This window comes from Amblyomma mixtum, chromosome 7 (assembly GCF_055824585.1).
Source record: "Amblyomma mixtum isolate Tamu chromosome 7, ASM5582458v1, whole genome shotgun sequence".
In the NCBI taxonomy this organism is placed as follows: Eukaryota; Metazoa; Arthropoda; class Arachnida; order Ixodida; family Ixodidae; genus Amblyomma; species Amblyomma mixtum.
The window spans coordinates 7062226-7085835 of record NC_143018.1 but is presented as its reverse complement, the minus strand read 5'-3'; the positions used below and the strand labels follow the sequence as shown (position 1 = coordinate 7085835).

The window sequence follows — 23610 nt, the reverse complement described above, 5'->3', positions numbered from 1 at the left end:
GACACCGCCAAATATTCCAAAGGACCTCAAAAATTTTGGAAGCAGGTCCACCCCAGGATAGGGATTAAAGTGGAAGTGTGCGTCGGGTTAGTATATTTCTATAGGATAATCCAATGAAAGGTACTCGAATATTCTGGGGCTCAGGTTTTCAAATTTGGCTATGCTGATGACGTCACGACCTTCTCGACCAATCAGAGAACTTCGCCCCAGTGCCCCAGGATATGGCAGAATTAATAATGCAGAGGAATGGGAGACCATACTCAGAAGTGCCGACCTTAGCATACAACGATACGCTACCCGCCTGGCAGCAGAAGCTTCGCGACTATATCGTTGCTAGCCTTCCAGCTGTGACGCTGCCCCTCCCCGGACGCCTGCGTGCGGACCCGGAGGGGCACAGGTCTTCTTCTAGCGGAAATAAAATTTCATCATCATCATCATCGTTACGGAGAAAACTGGTTGTTTTCGCAAGACGACAACCATATCGCACTAGAAAGAACACGATTCCTGGAAGCGCTCCTTTCCTCTCTGAATCGGGCCTGAATTGAACGCTCACAGTTCTTGTCGTGGGAGCGGAACGCCTGCTTGAGAGCCGAACTTTCACATCCCGGCGGTGCGCTGAAGCGAAGGAAGGGACAACCGGATTCCGTACCTACGACCGCCGGTGTTCGCGGGAGTCTGGCGCCTTCCGCGAGTGAAGGACAAGGAGACGCCCGAAAGCGAAGCGGGCTACGAACGGAACGAGTCCCGCCGGTTTTCTTGCAATGAACAAAGAAAAGAGAAAGGCGTTCGCTGAGGCCTTGCGAGCCCCAATTTCCTCTTCCGGCAACACACAGCCGACATGGGATAAACGGGCGAAGGGCTCCGCAAAACTGGCCTTCCCAAATACAAAAAAGAACACCTGAAAACCGAAATAAAATGTGGAAAAAGCTCGAACGTTGTCACCGTCGTTGTCGGTCTAAAAAGGCCGCGCTCAGCAAGGCGGCGTCGGCTGCGGTTCCCGTACACGGTGGTTAGGACGGCAAAATTGATTGTTGCCTAAACGAAGCTGTGCGGCCGCAACTCGTGTTAAAAGCGTTCGCGTGATTTGTCCTGCACGGGTAAAAAGAGACTGTAGTTGCGCGGTCTGTGAAGTCGCTGGCATCACGACGTGCCCTGACGCTGACAACAGCACAGCCTGGCACGTAACGAAATTGTTTTGAAAAAGGATTCCTGCAAGCATTTTGTCGCATATTCGTGGGCAACGCTGCATTCCCGGGTTTATTTCTGGACGCCACGGCAAGCGCAATGCGAATTCCTTTGACAAAAATAGAAAAAAAAAATATGAAAGGCTGCAGATTCTCGAGAATTCTCGAGAAAGGACTTCAAGACTTTCTAGAGAAAGTAGCAGTTACTATACACGTCACGTTTTTAACTGCGAAAGGGCATCCAAGTGCTTCTTACCTAGGCACCACATTCCAATCAGCTGTGTTAGTTAACACGACAAGAAAGTATTTACCACTCTTGCACTCTTTCATGTCCTTTTCGTTAACCATTAAAGCCGGAATTCGCTACCTCGACTATCGACACCACAGTGCTTTCATCACCGCCCAGAAGTTGCCGCGACAGAGTAAGGCAAGGTCCTGTAAGCTCAAAATAAAAAGAAATGTCGAACCGCGCTGCCGTCAAGGACTCGTTATCTTTATCCGCATAAATTAAACGAAACGAGCAAAACAGTGAGGAAGAGAGAAGACCCATACGCCACATTGCTTGCATATCGCCATGCTCATTGCGTGGTGACCTCATCTCGCCTTGGACCGAAGGAGCCTCGCCTCTTCGAGGTTTTAGTCTTTTCTTTTCTTCTGTGAGTCGGGCTGCAATGGTCGCGGCATTTGGCAAGAGTTCAGCCAATCGAGATGCCTGGGATGTCGAAGGGACGGCCCGCCCGTCTCTTGCCAGGGACGTCGGCTGGCTGTTCTTTTCACTCTTGTCAAAGAACTCGTCCCAATTGTTCGCTGGGCAGGGTGAGAATGAGCTGTGGAAAAGAAGCACACGTGGTGCTGGTAATCAGCTCTATCGACACGACGCCGTTAGTGGCTAAGTAAAACAAAGGATTTATTTCCTTGACCCTGGTGCAATTAGAAAGAGTTCCTTCGTGTAGACCTTCAGCGCACCGAACGGGGATGTACAAGCCTGGCTGAGAAGATTTCACCGCTTTCGCTGCAGCCTGTTCTCAAGCGTACTTTAATGAACCTCGTCAGTATACTTTTCACCGTGCTCCTAAAGTTTCATTTTGGCGAAGTCGTGCTAAAAGGAAAAGTAAAAAAGTAAAACCCGTGCAATCTTTTGAAAGCGAGTATATTTCTTCTGTCGAAAGCACCGGACAGATGATTCCACAGCAACAGTTGTTACGTTTATATATATATATATATATATATATATATATATATATATATATATATATATATATATATATATATATATATATATATATATATGCTGATTCTGATTCCCGCTCGCCGATCGAACCTCTCGCCGCTGGCCTGTTGAACCAACTAGAACACCCCGGCTATAAAGATTATAGCCGTAACATCTTGGTGGAGGCGCCGGGTAACGATCTCAGCAACAAAACGGCGCAGCAACAACTGGAGCAGCCCCGCCGGCGTCGTCGCCTTGCCGGCCTGGAACCGCTGACCGAAACCATGCAGTCTCCCGAAGAGCCATCCGCAGCACGAAGTGACGCTTCGATCCAAGTTTCAGACCAGCGTGTGGCCACAGCGACCGGTTCAACGCAGCACTATCGGGAGCCTCGCAGTTTCGCCGGAGCAGCAGGCGAGGACGTGGAGGAATGGCTGACCCATTACAAAAGGGTGAGCCGCTATAACCGCTGGGACGCCGCCACTCAGCTAGCCACGTGGTCTTCTTTCTGACCCATACAGCTTTGGTGTGGTTTGAGAACCACGAGGACTCCTTCACCACCTGGGACCGCAGTGGTAATTTTCATGGCGCGGGCGGTGAGTTATTGTGCCCCTTGGGGATATGCAGTGCTGTGGTGTACCTCGGCGGAGCCATTTTTACAGCGGAGTTTGCAGTGCTTCCGAGATGTACGCATGACGTTATCTTAGGTATTGACTTTTTACGAATGTGTGGCGCAACTGTTGACTGTCGCTCTGGGGAACTCTGCGTTGATGGTTCCCTTCCATCTGGACTCTTCGAAGAGACGCCGGCTCGACAAGATGTGTTTTGTGTATCCGAGGATACCAGTGTGCCCCTGCTTTCTATCAAGTGCGTCCCAGTTTCATGCCCCAGCCGTGCTTCCGATACCTTCGATGCCACAGTGGCGCCTCTATATTCTAACTGCGCTAAGAAACTCATTCTGGTTCCACATTGCCTGGTGTCAGTGTTCCAGGGCAGGACCCAGTTGTGGGCCATCAACTGTTCTTCGCAACCAGTTGTTTTACCAGTTCACATGAAGGTCGCCACGTGTAATCAAGATGTCCCTGCCTCGGTGGCTTTGGTTGCTGACGCACCAGACGCAGTAGCTGCTACTCCAGCCACTGACTCACAGCTGCGTCGGATGATCAGCAAGTCCCTGAACAGTGTCGAGCGTGATGCCTTAGAAGCCTTGCTGGTCAAATACTCGTCTATCTTTGACTTTTCAGAGCCCAGTGGTTCCCGTAGCATTCCCGTGTCACGTACACGGCATAGGATTGACACCGATTACTCACACCCAATTCGACAGAAGCCTACAGAGTGTCCCCAACAGAACGACAGGTCATCAATCAACAAGTTCGGGATATGCTGCAAAAGGGTGTTATACAAGAGTCCTGCAGTCCTTGGGCCGCTCCTGTCATTCTGGTCAAAAAGAAAGATGGTACATGGCGCTTTTGTGTCGACTATCGCCGCCTGAATGCTGTAACAAAGAAAGACGTGTACCCGCTTCCTCGGATTGATGATGCCATTGACTGCCTGTTCTCTGCATCGTACTTCTCATCCGTTGACCTACGGTCGGGCTACTGGCAGATCCCTATGCATCCCGAGGACAAAGAGAAGACCGCTTTTATCACACCGGACGGCCTTTTTGAATTTAACGTAATGCCTTTTGGGCTCTGTAATGCTCCTGCAACTTTTGAGCGATTTATGGACGCGATCTTACGGGGCTTGAAATGGCATATTTGTATGTGCTATCTCGATGATGTCGTCATTTTTGGCCGGACATTCAATGAGCACAACGAACGCCTCGCCCTTGTGCTGGATTGCCTGAAACGCGCTGGTCTGGTGCTTAATTCGAAGAAATGTCGTTTCGGTGAACGTCAGACGTTGGTGCTCGGACACCTCGTCGACAGTGAAGGTGTCCGCCCTGACCCGCAGAAGACCGCGGCTGTAGCATCATTTCCAACACCTCAGACTGCAAAGGAACTTCGCAGCTTCCTCGGACTTTGTTCGTATTTTCGCCGCTTTATTCCCCGTTTCGCTGACATCGCTCACCCGCTCACGAGCTTGCTCCACAAAGACGCTCCCTATGATTGGACATCTGAGTGCGATTCTTCTTTTCGTCAGCTTAAGTTTCTCCTCACATCGCATCCAATTCTCCGCCATTTCAATCCTTCTGCCCCAACAGAAGTGCATACTGATGCCAGTGGTGTTGGCATTGGTGCCGTGTTAATTCAGCGTTATGGCGACAAGGAACACGTCATTGCTTATGCCAGCCGTTGCCTGAGCAAATCTGAGCGTAACTATACCATTACTGAACAGGAGTGCCTTGCGGTAGTTTTTGCCGTTCAGCGGTTTCGCTGCTACCTCTATGGGCGACCTTTCACAGTGGTTACCGACCACCATTCCCTCTGTTGGCTGATCAACCTCCGTGACCCATCTGGCCGTCTTGCACGGTGGGCAATCCGTTTGCAAGAGTTTGATTATACAGTGTCGTACAAGAGTGGACGCCGACACGCTGACGCAGACTGTCTCTCTCGGTTGCCGCTTGCAACGACGGAATGTGACGCCGACGACTTTGACCACTACATCGCATCCGTAGAACCTCAATTCCCCGATGCCCGTACATTCCACGAGGAGGAACGGAAGGATCAGCATCTCACGTCATTCTTTACCGCTGCGCAGGCCCCTACAACCTCCTGTGCATTCTGTGTACGCGATGGTCTTCTCTACAAGAAGGTCTACTCCGCAACTGGTCTCCGTTTCCTTCTGGTTGTGCCTGAAAGTCTCCGCTCATCTGTTTTGCGTGTCATGCATGACGATCCCACTTCGGGACACCTGGGTTCTGCGAGGACACTCCACCGCATCCAAGAGCGCTTTTACTGGCCACGTATGCGCGATACGACAGAGAAGTATGTGGCTAGTTGTGCACAGTGTGCGAGTCACAAACGTTCCACCGGTCCTCCTCCTGGTCTTCTTCACCCGGTGACGCCTCCCAGATCTCCTTTTGAGAAGGTTGGGATAGACCTCTTGGGACCTTTTCCCAAGTCCCATGGCTGCAACCGTTGGATTGTCGTCTGTACAGATTACCACACTCGTTACTGTGAGACAGCTGCTCTCCCCTCGGCTACTGCATTTAACGTCTCTGTCTTTCTGCTGCATTCTGTGATCCTGCGCCATGGACCCCCACGAGTCGTAATCAGCGACCGTGGCCGCCAGTTCACCGCCGATATTGTTGAAGCACTCCTTCGATTGTGCACAGTGCAGTTCAGACATTCTACCCCCTATCATCCACAAACCAATGGTTTAACGGAGCGAACCAACCGGACACTCACCAACATGCTTTCCATGTACGTCGCTCCTGACCACAAAGACTGGGACTCCATCCTACCTTTTATCACATACGCATACAACACCGCTCAACACGAAACTACGGGTTACAGTCCGTTCTTCCTCCTCTATGCCCGCTCTCCACGACACACCCTGGACACTATACTTCCGTTCTCCACCGACGATGACCCTGGCATCGCTGAGATCCTCTGCAATGCTGAAGAAGCCCGCCAACTAGCCCGCCTGAGAACTCTCGCCTCACAGGACCGCTCCAAAGCCCGCTATGACGACCATCATCGCCGAGTCACCTACCTCCCTGGCGAGTTGGTCTGGGTTTGGCGTCCACTCAGGAAGCGTGGCTTAAGCCAGAAACTGCTCGCGAACTATACCGGTCCCTATGTCATCTTGGAGCGACTCAGTGACCTCACTTATAGGATTGCGCGCGTCACCGCAAGCGGCCGACGTTCTGCCCGCACAGAACTCACCCATGTCGCGCGGCTGAAACTTTGTCATCCACGTGCCGATGCCTGACTCGCCCAGCGGGCTTCGCCTGCGACGGGGAAGTGTTACGGGATTGGAGAAACGCAGGAAGGGCAAGGCCGGAGAACAAAAGAGGAAGAGGTTGAGAGTGTTGTGCCCCGCTGAATGCTGATTCCCGCTCGCCGATCGAACCTCTCGCCGCTGGCCTGTTGAACCAACTAGAACACCCCGGCTATAAAGATTATAGCCGTAACAATATATATATATATATATAGGGTTCAGGTGCCTGCCAGAAGCTGGGCTCCAACATTCACGTCTTAACAGCGCGGCAGAGCACGAGCTCCGTTTCATGACGGCGCTTGGTGTGCAAATCACAAAATTCAGCGAGGGCGAGTGTAAACGTTGTTAGTCTTTTTTTAAATCTGTGATCTTCCCCCATTCCCTCTCCATCCCATTCCCTTCCCCTATGACATGGTCGAAAACTACCGCCGTGCCTTTTCTTAGTCATGACTACTCAGGTAAGGTAAAAATAAAATGCGTTTTGGAGGAAATGAAAGGCGCACTAACTGTCTCACTTTTCGCTCGACGCCCGAGAGGGAATATAAATACCAATAAATAGGTTTTTATGAACGGAAATGGCGCGGTAACTGTCCCACTTCTTTGGGCATCTTTAACGAGCACTGACATTGCACAGTACAACTTTTGCTTTTCGCCTCTATCGAAACCCGTGAGGGACTGGATGACGAAGAGGGAGAAAATCGGAAGAGGAGGCGAAGCAGTGAAGGTGAAGGAATAGACGTCTATTGAAATCGTGTCATCGTCGTGGTCGGTACCCTTATAGTCCGTTGGAACTTGCTGCCCCGCGTGGCGCCGCTTTCGAGCTTCGTTTTGTGCACTATTCGTAGGATGGATTGCTTGCACGTTCTATTGATGCTGACAGCGCGTAAGATGTGCTGCTCAAGACGCGATGCGCACTAAGAGGGCATGTCTGAACAGGCGACGCGCTCGCTTGCTCCAAAATAGGCAAACGCCGGAGCCTCGGAAGTCTGGTTTCACTACCGCTGCCTTTAAGCAACACACAGCCTTCTGTGTGGATTGTTGCTGGTTGATTCCGCTTGCACCGTGCTAGCACCAGATGCGCACGACAGTCCGACGAGCAATACAGCAACACCCAGGCAGCCTTTACTAAAACGTCTATTTCTGCTTGCTGTCGCTTCAGTATAAAGTCGTAGCGCAATCGCTTTTTTTCTGATATTAACTTTTGAACGGCGCTCACGTATGCAACAGATAATCCAGCTTCATCCGAGATGACGTAACAGGAAAGACAGGCAGTCTCTCGTCCCGCAACCGTCACCTTTTTGGGGTTCCAGCCAAATGGCACAGGCCACAGTGGACACGTTTACTTAATGGATACTTGCAGAATACAGCCCTAGGTGCACAAGTTGTGTGCTTTAAAATCATTGAACCTATTCATACCTTGATTCCTGCACTGTAAGGTCCAGGTTCCCACTAACTGCAATCTGCCACCGCGTTTTTTATTACAACAGCTTATAACCCATATGCATTGGGCCACACAGCTTCCGGAAGAGAGGCGTTTTGAAGCGTTCGGCCGCTTCTTACGACCCTGCGCCCAACCTGATCATCAGTCCTTTCATAACGGTATGGTTCAGGTGCCCACCCACTGTCAGTGCTACGCGTACCGCCTCTCAAAGCTACCTACAACCCATAAGCAGACGAGGACAGTGCATCCGAGCAGAGTTTCGAAGCGTTTGGCAGCGTCTCACGGCCGCGCGTCCCTCCCGATGTTGCCAAGGCTGTGTAAGTTCTTCCCGTCCCCGTGGCTCCGTGTACTTCAAACCGGAGGTCTTAGACCGTACCAGTTGCGGGTGGTGGTGGAGGCGAAAAACATTATTCAGAAAGAGTAACTAGGAGACCTGTCCTCATGGGCGAGTCCTCAGTCCAGGACTGCGATAGGTTCTGCTATCCTGCGCGCCCGCCTCTCTTCCCGAGAGAGAGAGAAAACTTCATTAGGACTGTATAAGTCGGGGCTTCTCTCAGCTTGGCAGGTGGTTGCCTCATTGCAGGACTCCCCTGGCTTTGGCCGCCCGGCGAACCTGCTGGATGCGGTCCTGCTGTGCCTCTAGGTTATCGCTGGTCAGCTGTGCCTTCCAGTGCTCAAACGACTTGTGTACCATCATTAGGTTTTCGGGCTTGCTCCCGCATCCCCCGAGTAGTGGAAGAGTGTGGGGTGGGCGCTGCACCAGCGGCAGATGTGCGGTTATTGTGTTGGATACATTCCGCTGTATTCATAGGGGCTATCTTCGAAATTTTCTCCATTCTGTGGCATCGACTGTGATCAACTTGCTGCGTGCTGTGGAGTAAACTCTGCGATTGATGCGCTGGGTCTCAAGGCGTTCACTCTAGTTAAAGGACAGGGGTGTGAGAGAGGGCGGAGTGGGAAGTTGCGCTAGGTTAATTAGAACATTGACCTTCTCGTGTCCTTCCAGTTCCGCACGGCCTGCGGTCCATGTGATCTGGTGTTGTTGTGTAAGAGTTGGACATACTACGGTAGCCGCCCTATGTGAGAGTCTCTGCCTGCTGTGAAGTGGAGATAAGAATGCTGCCAGTTCGTGATGATGTGCGCTGTCTTGCCGCGTTCTTCTTGGTGTTTGATGACCAGCGCTGCGTCTGTGGTCTTAGCTGCAGCGGAGGTCTTTGGCTTCAGCGAGGCTGCGAAAGTGAAAGTTGACGGATCTCTTCGGATACGCCGTCATGTGGAACCTTTCGCATTTTCCCTCATCCGTGAGACCTGGGCTGCCCGTTCTCCCGCCTGCAGTTCGTGGTGCATGTGTTTCGGTAGCAGGTTCTTCATGATAATGAGCTGCTGAGGGAGGTATCTCTGTGATTCAAGAGCGTATGATCCTCTGCCATACCTGTCCTATGGTGGATGGCCCTGCCCACTGTTGTAGTTTGCAGCCTGGCTTTTTGTGAGCCCTGCAGCTCTCTGAAGGAATTGTGAAGTCCTAGAGCTGCTAAACGCTCTTTTCAGGTGTTGATATATGAAGACTCAGGGCCGCCTTGTAAGACCTTCCGGTGATGACGTACACTTGGGATTCTTCTCTCTGCTGAGAGTGTGATAAGAGAGCAGGTCGCTCTGGTGATCACTAGAGCTTGGACCAGCTGGAGGACGTCCTCTTTCCTCAGGCCTTGGTGATGTCTGGTGAAGCGCTTGATCATCCTCTAGATCTGAATAGTAGTTGTCTTGAGAGTTTCATTGGTGTCAGAGATGGTTTTTTTTTTCCATAATCCTAGGATTCAGGCTCGGTTGTCTTTTTTTATTATGTGTCAGTCACTGGAGAGGTTAACTGATCCCGGTGACTTACACTAACGCTGATCACTTCAGCTTTTTCGGGGGCGCAGCGTGAGCCCCTGCTGGCCGCAAAGGTCTTCACCAGTGGGGGTTAACTAAACTGCGCTTCAAAAAATCGACGAGCCTCAGCAGCTACTTTTCGGGCTCTTCCCTCATGGCTTGAGTCGCTTTAGGACGTTAAACCCCAATAAACCAATAAACCAATCTTACGGATGGCGGCACCTCTCGAAGCAGCCAATAAAAGCTGTTGCCAAATGTCACCATTAACGCGGCCGCCGCGGTGGGTTCCGAGTAACCGGGTTCGAACCTGACCGCGGCGGCCGCGTTTCGATGGAGGCAAAGCGTAAAAAGGCGCCCGCGTGCTATGTGATGTCAGTGCACGTTAAAGATCCCCAGGTGGTCGAAATTATTTCGGAAATTATTCCTTTGTACATGGCGTTGTACCGTGGAGGCCCAGCGGTAATTAATGCGCCGAAACGAGTAAAAAAGATATGCAGGTTCCACCAGCAACCAAAACCTTGTTTTTTAGACCACAGACCGAAACATTACCGGTTAAGTAGTTTTTGGAGGCAAAGGTCTTGTTTCTAACATGGGGACCACATTGTCTTATTTCCGAGCAACCAGAGACGATAGACCATGTTTTTTTGCATAGCTGGGAAGAAGTTTATTTTTGGTACGTTTTGCAAAAACAATCAAGAAAGAATCTCCTGTACTCGCATTCGGGATCCGGTCCTTATCTATGGTCCCTGAGCGCGGTGTACTTTTTGATTTAATAATGCTGACAGGCTTCCATAGTATTTGGCGTTCACGAATGGCTGGTTATTACTGCGACCCGAAAGCACTGCCTGCCCGCATGTACTTTCGGAAAAGCATGCGCTGGTTTGCTGAAGAACAAAAGTTGCCGACGTTGTTCCTGACTGGCTCACTACGGCAGAACCCTTGTAGGCGCTAAAGGAATTGTAATATCCTGAAACCAGCCTTGCTGGCCAGTTATGCTTCTGGCATAAGTTGTTTTCGTGTAAAGCCTGTTACGATGCTTTGTCGTACTATGTGGAAGTCCGCCAATAAAAAAAAATGGGGGAGAGGGGGTAGGGGCTGAGGCACCAAGGATAGCGCATCTGACTATGGATCAGAAAATTCCACTTTCGACTCCTGGCAAGCTCATTCCCGTCTTTCTTTCTTTACCACGGCGTGCAGGGCGTGGCCACGTAATCGCGCAGTGACCGAAGCCATGCTGTGAAATACCAGTAACAACTCTCGCTGTGTGCTAAAACGTTTGAAAAGCCAGCGCTGGCAGCTCCTTCGCCTTCACGCTACGAGGGCGGACGTGCCTTGGCAGTAGTGCGTGCAGCCGATGTCCTGCAACAGGAGAGACAGGCCTTCATTCGTAATCCTCTTTTGGACAGAAGCCGACACGCATTAGAGAGGCACGCGTCCGTCGGGCCTTGGCGACGCAACGGTCGCCTCCTGCCGCTGTCAGCCTTGAGCGCGTTGCCGCCGCAACGCCAGGAAGCGGGACGCAACGCTTGCGCCAAAAGCGTCGCACACCGCGCTGTTTCCGGTCGGCCAGTGCTCGCTGCTTGCAGCCGGCGGCCTTTGGAACACAGTACTAGGCAAGGAGGAGAGTGAGCACACTTATGAGCACGCTCAGGAAGATGAGGACGAGGTTGCGGGCAACAGGTGGTTCTGTACGTGGTTCTGTACTGGCTATACGAAGCTACACTCGCTGTAAAGAGTCTATGGAAGAAGGAATTGTTAGCGAAAAACAAACTTAATCGGCATGCTTCGTTGAATCCTGGAAAATGTATGTGCAGCCGAATTGTTACAGCGTGGATTACACCATCCACAGCTAAATCTAAAGCAACACGATGCTAGAAATTTACTGGACAACAACGCCCTCCATACACTTTTGACGGTGGATGCAGGAAGTTCATCCACCGTCAAAAGTGTATGGAGGGCGTTGTTGTCCAGGAAGTTCAAGATACTGTGCGATGTCAGTGCACGTTAAAGAACCCCAGGTGGTCGAAATTTCCGGAGCCCTCCACTACGGCGTCTCTCATAGCCTTAGTCGCTTTGGGACGTTAAACCTCATAAACCGAACCCAAACCGAACCGGAAGTTCAAGACGCTTTGTTATTGCTGGCCAGGATTGCACCGGATGCAGTTTAGAGGCCGAATGTAGCACACAAGCATTCAGCGGTGGCCAATTTGTGTAGCAGTATTGCAAGAGTAATGATGAACGAACTCGCTCAGCCCAGCAGGTTTATATCTGCCTCCCAGGCCTTCAAAAGAGTTCGGAGAGCAATGTTAAGCCAGAAGCTAAACGTCCAGTGAGAGATCCACGAGATAGGTCTTTTGAAGAGCTATGTTTTGTTCTCTTAAGCGGCCTCGACTATATTATTCCTTGCCACTACAGTTGGGTTCAATCCAAGAACGAAGCGGAAAATGCCCATCAAATGAGGTCTTCCAGCCAATGGCGTCAACCGATTGTCATGACGTGACGGTTTATACATGCTAAAATTCCAGGCCACGTTAGCGTCATTGAGGATTATCCACAGATTAACCACAACGTCGCGAAAATCCGTCGACGCCTCTGACTGGAGGGCCTACTTTAAGGGGCATTTCCTTCTTCGTCCTTGAGCTGTATCCGACTACCGGGCTCACCTGGGCTCACCTTTGCGGTAAAGGAAACGGGACGAAGCATGAGAGCCGCATCCTCTAAGAACAAACATTGCACCACTATAAAGCTAGCTTACTTGCTCTCATTAGCACCCTAGCCCCTAAAGATGTAAAAAATAACCTTTGAGGTAGTGACACCTGTGATATATTATGGCACCCGAAGCTGCTCTGCGGCGTGCGCTGGAATGACGGCGCATGTTCTGACTGAAGTCGAAATTCGAACCGTGCTCTGGAGATTATCGCGTTCCGACTATATGGTGCAACCATAACCTCCCCTCTGCGTACTGTGTTGGGCAAATACTCTGTAGAGTGCGAATCTCTGCTCTTAGGAGCAGAGATAGATGACCAGTGAGAGAGGGGAGCGTGTTCCGTGCGCATATGCATGGGCTGACCAATCATATCTGCACCTTGCCCAATTTTGTTCGTTTTGGCAAAATCAGAAAAATTTGAGTCATCTTGGCTACTTCGCTTTCCTGATACATATATCTGGCGCTTTGTACTGAGCCGGGTAAGGCCCACGTGATAATAAAAGGATGCAAATTAACTTCCAGTCCACTTAGAGGTCCTTCGGTTGCCCAACGATGTTTTCAGCAACACACACACACAAAAAACAAATACCGGCGGCGAGGGTAAACAGTTGGAAGTGGGCGTGATTATGTAAATGCGGCCTTCCAAAGGAAGGGACCGCGCAAAGGAACAACAAACGAAAACGAAAACCTAAAAATAAAACGACAATAGCCAGGCAAACAAGTCCGCCGCTGCGTATCTGCCGCAATGCCTCCGAGTCACGCGAGGCATATATGCGCAACTGCGTGGCTTAAGTGCGCTGCGCGCAGTTGGGGCTTCGGACGTTCTATATGAGCGGTTAGAACAGCGCTTGCCTTTTCTTCCAAATGTTTCTCTTTGATTTTGGGCCTCCTTTTTTCTTTAAATTTCCACATCGGCCTTTGCGATCGAGCGATTGCTCAGCTTCACGCTCGCGTGAAAGGCACGGTTTTTCACCGAAACAAAGGGACCTCTCTACCGGGAGCGTGACGTCAACCGCTGGTTAAACGGCCTCGAAACCACGGTGAAAGGAAGAAAGTCTCGAGAATAGAGGAACGCCCGTGCGTGCGCGAACAAAAAAGAACCTCGGTAGTTTCCGTAGACGGTTACGTAACCTCGTACTTTATGCAGCTCCCCACGACGCGGCTGTAATACTCGCGTCTGCCTCCGCATTACTCATGGTTCCGCGCGGCCTCGTCGTGCACAGCCAAGCTCGGCGCCGTTATCTCGCACCAGCATATCGGGGCCACGTTAAGAAGACTAGCTTCGCCCCGGCGAGCAGCAACATGCTTCAGTTGCGAAAGCTATATAGCCGAAACTTATTCCTTTTCGTAAGTCCTTGTGGCGCACCGAGTTTGATGTTGCGAGAGATATGGCGGCACTTAACTCTTTTGCACTAGCAGGGAGAGCGCTAAGTCAATCAACATTTGAACAGCGCGATCGCCTGAACATCGTGTCATAACCGCGGTAGATGGTGGCTCACCTGATAGATTCCCTACACCTACAATTTAGGCACAGATAGCCGACAGAACACAGACCACGACACGGTGTTAAGCGGTACTCGGGTAGCGAAGGCGCCAGAGAACGATTACGCCCGATTAGAGGTTAGGTACATAATGTACAGTTTTAGCCTGAGTAATTTTAACAGCTGAAAATATCTCGACTGGCTGTGTGATAATGAATAATGAATTTATTAGCCCCCGCTGCGGTGGCTCAGTGGTTATGGTGCTCGGCTGCTGACCCGAAAGACGCGGGTTCGATCCCGGCCGCGGCGGCTGAATTTCGATGGAGGTGAAATTCTATAGAGGCCCGTGTTTTGTGCGATGTCAGTGTACGTTAAAGAGCCCCAGGTGGTCGAAATTTCTGGAGCCCTCCACTACGGCGTCTCTCATAGCCTGAGTCGCTTTGGGACGTTAAACCCCATAAATCAAACCGAATTTATTAGCAATTCGACACTGCAATGTAAAAATCTAGCTTGATTTCGACCGTGATTCGTTCTTTATCGAAAGCTGCAATATGACCGCTATAGCTAGTGTTTTTGTTCTCGGCGCTGCTGCGTTATAAAGCCTATACGACCATGCGCCAAAACATCGACCAGCAGCAGTGCTTTGAGCCCTGGGCTACTGATTAGCATGCGCTGAATTCGTTATTACACTGAAAAGACCAGTTAGTTTCGTCTGAGAGATGAGGCGGAGTAACGCTTTTTCAGCCAGGCGAGCGGACAGGCTAATCCCGTCATGGCACGAATCATTCAGTCTCTGTACTCTGCCTTGCCAGCCTTGCGAGCTCCCCGGCATGTCACGCAAGAGCGTATGAACCTGCGAGCTCGAACGAGTGTTCTTCCTCGTTTCGCTCCAACTTTTACGCGCGAAAAAGAGTTCGCGCATGCGGAAGTTGGCACGGTGTGTAAGCTCCCTTGGAAGAAAGCTTCGCCGGTTGCTCCTCCATCGCTGCCCTTCCTTAGGAGTCCACTGAGCCCACTGCACCGCGTTTTTAGTGCAACACGTCAAGCTCTGAAACAACGACTGTGGACCCTGAAAGCGACAGAAGCGCATCTGCTACGATGTCGGCAGCGAATGGGCTGAGAGTGCGTGTATCACGCGGCAGAGGGCGCTGGAGCAGTTTAAAAACCCATTGACGTTGAGTATTATTCCTGATGAGAACAATGCGGCCGCGCAGGAACATCTATACAAGACACTGTCGATGTCTTATCCCTCAAGTCCTACTGATCACTGTAAACGTCCCTGTGCGCCGGAAATTGTGGATGCCAGATCTATTATGGCCGTAGAGTACGGGAGGACACTTTATTTTTTCTACAGCTATACTCACGAGATTTAAAGCAGCAGGACAGTATCGTCAGTATATTGTTTGAAAAAAAAAAATGCCTCTTTACGCCACTAACCAAGGAGGCCACATATATTCGTTGTTGTGAACTGTATGCATGCACTTGTGTCGGTTGTCTTTCCGAAAAATTAGCGTACTGGATGTTTTCTTGATATCCAAGAGATCCAAAAGACATCCAGAACACCGAATTTGAAGACAGATCCGCTCAGTTATCAACCTTCCACACGTGGCCAGCCTACGCCAGCTAATTAGCATCCGCCGCATCACACGGCAGTAATAATACCGGCGACGCTGCTCGAGCTTTATAGCAACTCATTCGGCCGCAGGAGATCGTATAGTAGTATCGCGGCGGTAGACTCGCAAACAGAGCTCGGACGCAGTTCCCAGGAGATTTCTCTCCCTAGGTGCTCCAGTTTCTCTCATGAATAAAAAGTAGCTGCCCAACGGACGAGCACTTCGAGTTGCCACCAAGGATGTTCGCGACGTGAAAACTTTTCATCTATACTTATATATTTTCCCCGTTCTCACCAATGGCAGACAGCCTGGCATGCCTTGCCAATGCAGAACTGCTGCCTGCAAACCTTACTTCTATCATCCTGTTATTCTATTTTTATTTTTCAAGTTGTTAACCTCGAAATTAGTAATAAATACATCTGCCCAAGCCAAAAGGACCCCGCTGACTGAGGACATGACATGCTTCTTAATGATCATCCAACTTGTAGTGGCTGTTAATCGCCAAGAAGCAAGCTCCTGGTAGCCAGAGGATCGCAGGCAACTCGAGGACGTTTTTTGATTCCACAGACGCTCCCCCCGCTCTTTCTCAATTTACCATTCCAAAGATGTATGCTCCCGTTCCCACCGACGGTGCTCTCGGAGGCGAGATCCAATTGCGAGTCTGTACGCGCGATCGAAACACGCGACGACCTCGCCTGCGCAAGGTTGACGCCGCCGCGGACGAACGGATTCCGCGTGACCGCGCGATCCTGAAAAACTGGACCGTCGCGCGACGCCCGAGTCGATCGAACGCGCAGAGGCCTTGAAAGTCGCCGAGCCAAATGCGAGGCTCGTCTTCGCTCTCATCTTTCGGGCCAGGTTCGCGTACCGTGCACTGATTTTTTTTTTTAACTTCTACCAATCTTGAAGCAAACAACAATACACTACAAAAGAAGCGAGTGATCCCCGCAACCCTACCCACCATCCGAACGGCCAGCCTTCGTCGCTGCTCGCTCGCGCACCGCAGTACACTGACTGCTTATCGGGAAATCCGCGGCGTGGGTCCAGTTTTGGCCAGCGAGGAAGCACCGTCGAGTGTGTGTGTGTGTGCGTGTGTGTTGTGTATGTGCGTGTGCGTGCGTGCGCGAGCGCGTGTGTTGTGTATGTGTGTGTTTGTGTGTGTGCGTGTGCGTGTGCGTGTGTGCGGGCGTGTGTGTGTGTGTGTACGTGTGTGTGTGTGTGTGTGTGTGTGTGTGTGTGTGTGTGTGTGTGTGTGTGTGTGTGCGTGTGTGTGTGTGTGTGCGCGTGTGTGTGTGTGCGCGCGCGCGTGTGTGTGTGCGTGTGTGCGTGTGCGTGTGTGCGTGTGCGCATGTGCGCGTGTGAGTAACGAAGAGTCGTCGTCTTGGCCGGCTTAGACACCTCCTCGGTTGCCTGTTTCTTCTTCCGCATTCGGGTCGCGTAAGCCGCCAAGAAGAAGGGGAAGAGGGGCTATATCTCTCTACGTTCTTGAAACGATCAGCGAGAGGCGACGCACTGAATAGCACAGCGCAGTTTTTGTTTTCTCTCGGCTTTGCTTTCTCACACTGTCGCCGCGCACACATCCACCGTCGCTGTCTTCGATTCGTTCCTGAGTGCGCGCGCATTAGCGGCCCTAAAATCCGTTAAAGGGCGCCCGTGGAGAAAGCGCGTGCGTTCTCAGCTGACCCCTTCGGGACGTTGTGGGGTCAGTTCTTCGAGGCCGGTGCTTCCAAAAGAAGGCATAGTAAAGTTGATTCTAAATAGAGATGCCGGCTCCTTGGCCAGTAGCGGTAAACGGCTGCTAAAGACACAACAAAGAAAGCAAGAGAGAAAGAAAGAACGAAACAAGAAATGGAATGAAGGAAGGAGGAGAAAAAAAATAATGAGAAAAGGAAAGGAAGAAAAGGAGAAAGAAAGAAGGGAAGAAAATGCGTACAGACAGAACACTGAATATTCCTAACGCGGGTTCGATCCCGGCCGCGGCGGCTGAATATCGATGGAGGCGAAATGCTAGAGGCCCGTGTACTGTAGATGTCAGTGCACGTTAAAGAACCCCCAGGTGGTCGAAATTTTTGGAGCCCTTCACTACGGCGTCCCTCATAGCCTGTGTCACTTTGGGACGATAAACCCCAGTAGACCAATAAACCAAACCAATTCCTAACGTGTTGATCCTACTAGATCGTGTGGAGGTACTTACATCGGAATAATCAGCGATTCAAACTAATTCTTCAGTTCGGCCCGTCTGCCCGCTATCAGTATTCGAGGAGGCCACGTAATCGGAAAAATGTAACACAAAAACTATACTACCTTGAGATTTTGGTGCACGTTAGAGGCTACCGGCTGGTCGGTATCTACTTGAAGCTCTCCGCTTATTCGCTACGGCCTGACTTATTGCCATAACCTTGGCTTAGGCACGTAAGAATCCTTTCATGTTATCTGGGCATTTTTCAAAAGAGAGACGACTATGGGCCATTTTGAGTTCTATTGATCATCATGAACATTTTCTAGCTTAAGACAGGTGACGCATCCTTAGATGTTCGTATTTTTCAATAGAACTGGGTTCAAATGCGATGTCTTCAGGGTTGTAAAGATAGATAGCGCTTTCTAGCATTTCGGAGATAAATGAGGAAGTCATTTATTATAGTGTGCGAAAAGTAGCGAACATAATTTTAATGTTAGTCTGAACTTTGACCTCGGAGTGTTCTACATTTAGAAGCCATCCAAAGTTTACACCATCAGTTCTGTTTTACTCAGCAGCCCGTGTACGCTCCTCCAGAAACTTCTGCCAACAAGTCCGCACATGACCGGATAGGTTCTTTTTAAAAATGCCGCACGAGCTCTTTATTAATGTTCCTTTTGGAGAACACTGGTCCTGTAACTTGAATCGTTTGTCGGCAGGATGAGAAAGTTAAGGGGGCCATGAATAAATGTTGTTTGGGAATTGACAACATATCACCAGTCCTTATTGCTGTTATTGAAAAGGAAACGTCGTTTATTTTCGTAGCGGCTCTTCTGCATGAGTGAGGGTTCTTCCTTTTCATTGCAATCAGCAACTAATACAGCACGTCACACGAGTGGTGTCCTTATTCGAGTGTATGTGGTAATCACGGGATGCTTCGTGAGTGGCTGCGCACTTCACACTGTTGATATGTATATGCGACAAATTTTATTCACGACAGTATAAATCCGGAGTTTCATGGGCACCGACAGAATAAAAACTGAAATTGTAAAATGTTGAACCGCGAAGGAAATGAAAGAATAAAGAGGAAGCAATGAAGTACGTGTGCTCGAAGAGAATCCGCACAAGTAGCGCTTCCCACGCTATACGTCCGTGTTCCGGGGAATATCCGTCATTCCCTGCGAAAAGAAAAGCTCAACCTTCCATATACACGGACGTCATTTCCTGCAAAAAGGGACGACTTTCGAACAAACAGCGCTACTGCTTCTTGGATACATACTGTATATGAGACACGGTCATCAAAGCGCTTCACGCTTCCTCTTTCCACGACACGCCGAGCAAAGAACGAAAGGCACTGAGCGAAGAAAAAAGAAAAAGATTACGCCAAAACTTTCTTCAGGTTGAGGGGCTCTCAGAAGAAAAATACACTTTGTTTTCTGTCCTTTCTTTTCTGTCGCACGACTTCGCCCTCTCCGCAAGGTATCTTCCGCGTCTGACGGATAGAGAAAGAAATGAGCAATAGAAAACTAGGAAAGGATGGAGAAACAAAAGTAATAAAAGAACGACCGCTTCCTTCCGTGCGTTCGTGCTTCATCGCTCGCCTCTTCGAGCTCAGCGCAGCACCGCCTCCTGTTCGAGGCCGACTCCTTTCTCGTCGCGACCACGGCGACCAAGACTGCTCGGCTAGCAAGTTGGGGTCCTACGGCAGCGGGTTTCATCTGTTTGTATGTTCGTCCCCGTGCCTCCCAGCGCTGAAAAAGGAGCGTGCGCCGCGAGGAAGTTGGGCAAGCAGTCCTCCACCAGCCAGCCGCGCACCGACACAATGAGAGCCGCGCGCCAAGCCCGCGCTAGCGAGGCGGCGAATAAGGCAAGCCATTGTGCAACTTCGGGGGGCAGAGAAGGCGGCGGCAAAGAGTGCTCCGTGCGAAGCGGGCGTTGCGGCAGCACCCGCCAGCACTGACCGCTCGCTTGATGGTCTCGAGACCGAACGCCGTGGCTTTTCTTTATTTTTCTCACGCGCATGGCTGAGGGAGAGAGTGCGTGTGTGTACATATTTACGCGGACATTCGGTGGCGGTGAATGCGAGTGCGTGGGTTGACGGCTAGCGTGAGCTGCCGCTCGTTTGTGTATGTGCGGGAAGTGTCTGCGTAGGGCATTGTTGTGTGTCTGTGCTGACGCGCCGAAATGAACACGTCTTCTGCGCGCGCGAGCGAAGTGGCTCCTTTGCTCTATGGTTCTTGTGTGGTTCTATATGGTTCTTCTGAATATCGGCACGCCGAATTTAATCCCTTCGCGGCGAAAAAAACAAAAGCTAAAAGAAGAGATTATCTGCGCCCGCATTTGGCGGCGCATTCGGAAGGAAGATGCCGGGAAGGTAACTGTAGTTCTAAACAATTCCATTGTAGCCAAAGTTTCGTCAAACTGAGAATTACTAAAAAACTTTTTTTTTTCAGTGGTCATCTTTTAGCAACTTCCAGGTGAATTTGTGATGAAGCTTCAATAAATGTGTCCGTAAGCGTCCCATGATTGCGTTAGTGACGTCAGGTTAAAAGAAAACGTGCATCAGCTGTTCCACTCCAGGTGAACGCTTGAAGTGTTCCGTTAGGGAAGGGATGACGAAGGTGCTAAAGGGGGGGGGGGGGGAGAGAGGGGAGGGGGGGGGGTGAAAGAAGTGCTGACATCTGCCACACCTAATATTAACTTAACCATTAGACATACATATCTATGCTTTCGTGCGTGCCCTTTGGAATAAGGTGGATTCTTCCAGCATGATCCACGGTGAATGCATTTTCTGACGTGTGTGCGTACGATAAACTCCTGCGGCATCTACAGTTCATGTATTTATGACTGCAGTATAGCTTGCTACAATATTGAGTTATGGAACTGTACCTTGTTGCAGAGTTATGTAAGAGCAACTCGTACCTTCATGGGCCAGGACGCCCATGCAGGTGTTCGGAAGCCAGCGATTCTTTGCAGCGTTATCATTCAAAGCGAGTGGCGCTGGCTGTAAATTGCTGCCTCAGACGACATGCTTAACCGTGTAGTAGCCTGGAGAGTCACCTTTTGCAGTGATTTATTTTGAAGCACTGCCTTCTGCATCTTTGGCAGCCGACATTTGGACTCTGCTGAGAGAAACAGCTCGGAAATGCGGTTGGTGTGACACCGAATGGAACAGGTATCCTTTAGCGAGCAGGATCGTAGAACACTGACGTCTCTGCAGTCTACATCGCGCGTGAGACACAAGTTACGACCCAGGGACAGCAGTCGTAGGCCGCTGAATACCAAACCACAGGCCGCACGAGTCTGTATAGATTTCGTATTGTCCACCCCACGCGGAATCGTGCAGCGAAAAGATATGCTGGAGAGCCCACGGCAATGAGTCATAGTTGCAGCTTGCCGGAAAACGTCGGTCACGATCGCCGAATGATTCGCCTCCTGTGGGAAACACTGCTTCGACGGAGCCGCGGCGTTCTTTAGGTTCGAATCACAGTGCAACATGCACGCCGCAAGGGTTAGGGGGCGTGGTAACGTCGTACTCTACGGGATGCGTCATTATTTTTTTATCTTCTTGGTCCTCGAAAGCTCATGCGCCTCGTACACCTTCGTTGCTACCGGGTGTTTGCGCAGACAATACAATGTTTATGATAACAGTAATTCTGAACGTAACGCTTGGGATCGTGAAGCTCACTCCGTAGTGTAGCGAAATAACAAAATACAGTAGTGTCTTCATTTCCTTGAACTGAATGTCGGAAACTCTCCACGTGATGTTGATGCTCAAAAAGCAAAGTGTCGTGGTAGCGCCAGTACTGCACGTTATCTAATTCAGCGAATTCGGGCGACCTCGAGCAAACCAGCACTGCGATTGAGAAATGCACGATTCAGGCGACGCTGGTAGCACCGACGTCGATCGCAACCGCGGAACGCTCGGGGCCAGGTCCTCCTTTTGCGGTAAACGGTAAATTATGACCATTGCAAAAGCGAAAGAGCCAAGGCAAACCTGTGCGCATACTGCCGGGTCGAGCCTGCAATGGAGACGGGGCGCAACAAAACGATGGAAGCGAGCCAATAAATGGCGGTTACAATCTGCATATCCTGTCGGCACCTTTGGGGTAAGCACGCTTTCTTAATGGCACCGGTCGATCGAAGCGTTGCGCAGGAAAGCCCGCTGAGAATCGTGCGTTCGGTGCGGACACACGGGGTCTGCTCGGTGGGAAAGCCGTCCGAGCGGCCGTGTTCCTGATCTTCATATGGCCAATGTCGACTTTGCAGGGAGTCCGGTCCACGATGACCCTCGCGACCCTGGCGGCGATGCTGCTGCTGCTGGCTGCTACCTGGCGATGCGACGGCGCCCAAGGGGTGAGTGAGCAAGGGAGACTCCCCTCATTTCTGCTTTTTTTTTCTTTCTGTGTCTCATCGGATGCGGCCATTCGTGAACGCTGGCCTGCTGCGCTGGTCGAGGTGAACCTGCGCTCAGTGGCCGGTCAGCGTTTATAGCGGTTGCGCAAAGCGCAGCTTAAGCGGAAAGCGGTTTGCACTCTCCGCCTTGGAAGACCATCTGCACTGAGGGACGGCGTCCTTGAACGTACAGTCGGGCTCGTAGTAAAAGGGAACACTCGATTAGAATACTCTTGTCTAAAAAACTTCTTAAAACGTCTCAAAACTTCTTAAAAACTACATTCGTAAAGAAGAAAATGGGATAGCATTTGAAAGCTGGCCCGCCCCTAAATACTTCACAAGACCCCCAAAATTTGGAACTTTTGATTAGTGGGTTATAAATTTGCATTTGTGGGTAGATTAAGGAAGGGTAGTAGGGGTTAGCGGATGGATTAAGGTGGAAGAGTTGATCGGGTTAATATGCCTTATGGCAATACAAGGGAAAGGCACTTTGATATTCTAGTCCTCAGATTTTCAAATTTGTTGGTGCTGATGACGTAACGACCCATTCGAACAGTCAGGAAATTTCGTTACGGAGAAATCGGATGGTATTTGCAAGACGACAACCTAAATGCTACGACATTAAAAATGTCTTCCTTAGCCATACAACACATTCACCACAAGAAGATACATTTGACTGGAATATTCTGTGCTTAAGATTGGTGGCCTCGGCGTACAGTCCAGTTCATCATGAAAGGTGAAATTTTGTGGACACTACTGCCGGAACGACTTCCCTGGACGTGCAGTCAGGCTTGACACAGAAGGGTACCCTTTGCAATAATACGCCCTGAAGAACGGCGTCATATCAGATATACAGTCGGATTTATCATTGCAGGGAACACATAGCTGCAGCAATCTGAAGTGATGGACGGCATCCTCGGTTGCATAGTCCGGGTCATCGTGAAATGGAACAATTTTTGGGCAACCAAGAACCAATGTTGTTTTTGTTCGTCGCTAAATATTCAGTATTCCATTTTGCGATATTCCGCAGTTGTCTATGACATGCTGTTATGACATGTGAGAATTATATTGACCAACTCTCATCACGTTCCTGTCATGATCAGGACGCCATGGTATTAGGCACTTGATACACTTGCTTTGAGGGCCTTCTTTGAGGGGAAACAACCGCTTGGTTCTTGAATTGGATCGGACTACAGTAAACACGCTTCTCATCATCACTTGTACCAGTTCGCCCACGGGTCAAGCAGCATGAGCGATGACGTCACAGACTTGTCACGGATTACAAATTACACAAGTAATTACCGGCTTTGTATACCGCAGGACGAAAGTGAGCAGTCAGCCCCCCTGGGCAGCGCACAAAAAAAAAAGGAATGCGCTTCTTTCCTGTCGTCTCTATACCATTTTTTCCTATGAACATCTTTTTAGCGCACAGCCTATGAAATATATATATAAAAAAACGAATATACCACCGTTCTTTCGGAACACCTCGTGTCATGGGCGGAGGGTCGCTCGCCTCCTAGCGCTATAGGTCTTTCATATTCACACAGCGCCACGCCCACGCTCTTGACCACTTAGCGGTGGGTGCGCCGTCTTGCCGCCGCGGGACCCCTTTGATTACGCGACGCGTTCGGAAAGCCGGCATAGTGGCG

The 23610-nt window shown here is 50.5% G+C and overlaps 1 protein-coding gene across 3 annotated transcripts in view; it reads left to right on the top strand.

The window, feature by feature from the left end:
- The window catches only part of LOC149334869 (A disintegrin and metalloproteinase with thrombospondin motifs like), a 248035-nt gene that overhangs the window by 133831 nt on the left and 90594 nt on the right, over positions 1-23610 (top strand). For all 3 annotated transcript variants that reach the window (XM_089551502.1, XM_089551504.1, XM_089551503.1), the window contains exon 2: positions 21836-21922. In XM_089551502.1, the coding sequence (XP_089407628.1) occupies positions 21851-21922 (72 nt within the window). In that variant the 5' untranslated portion in view covers positions 21836-21850. The remainder of the gene's footprint in view (positions 1-21835; positions 21923-23610) is intronic.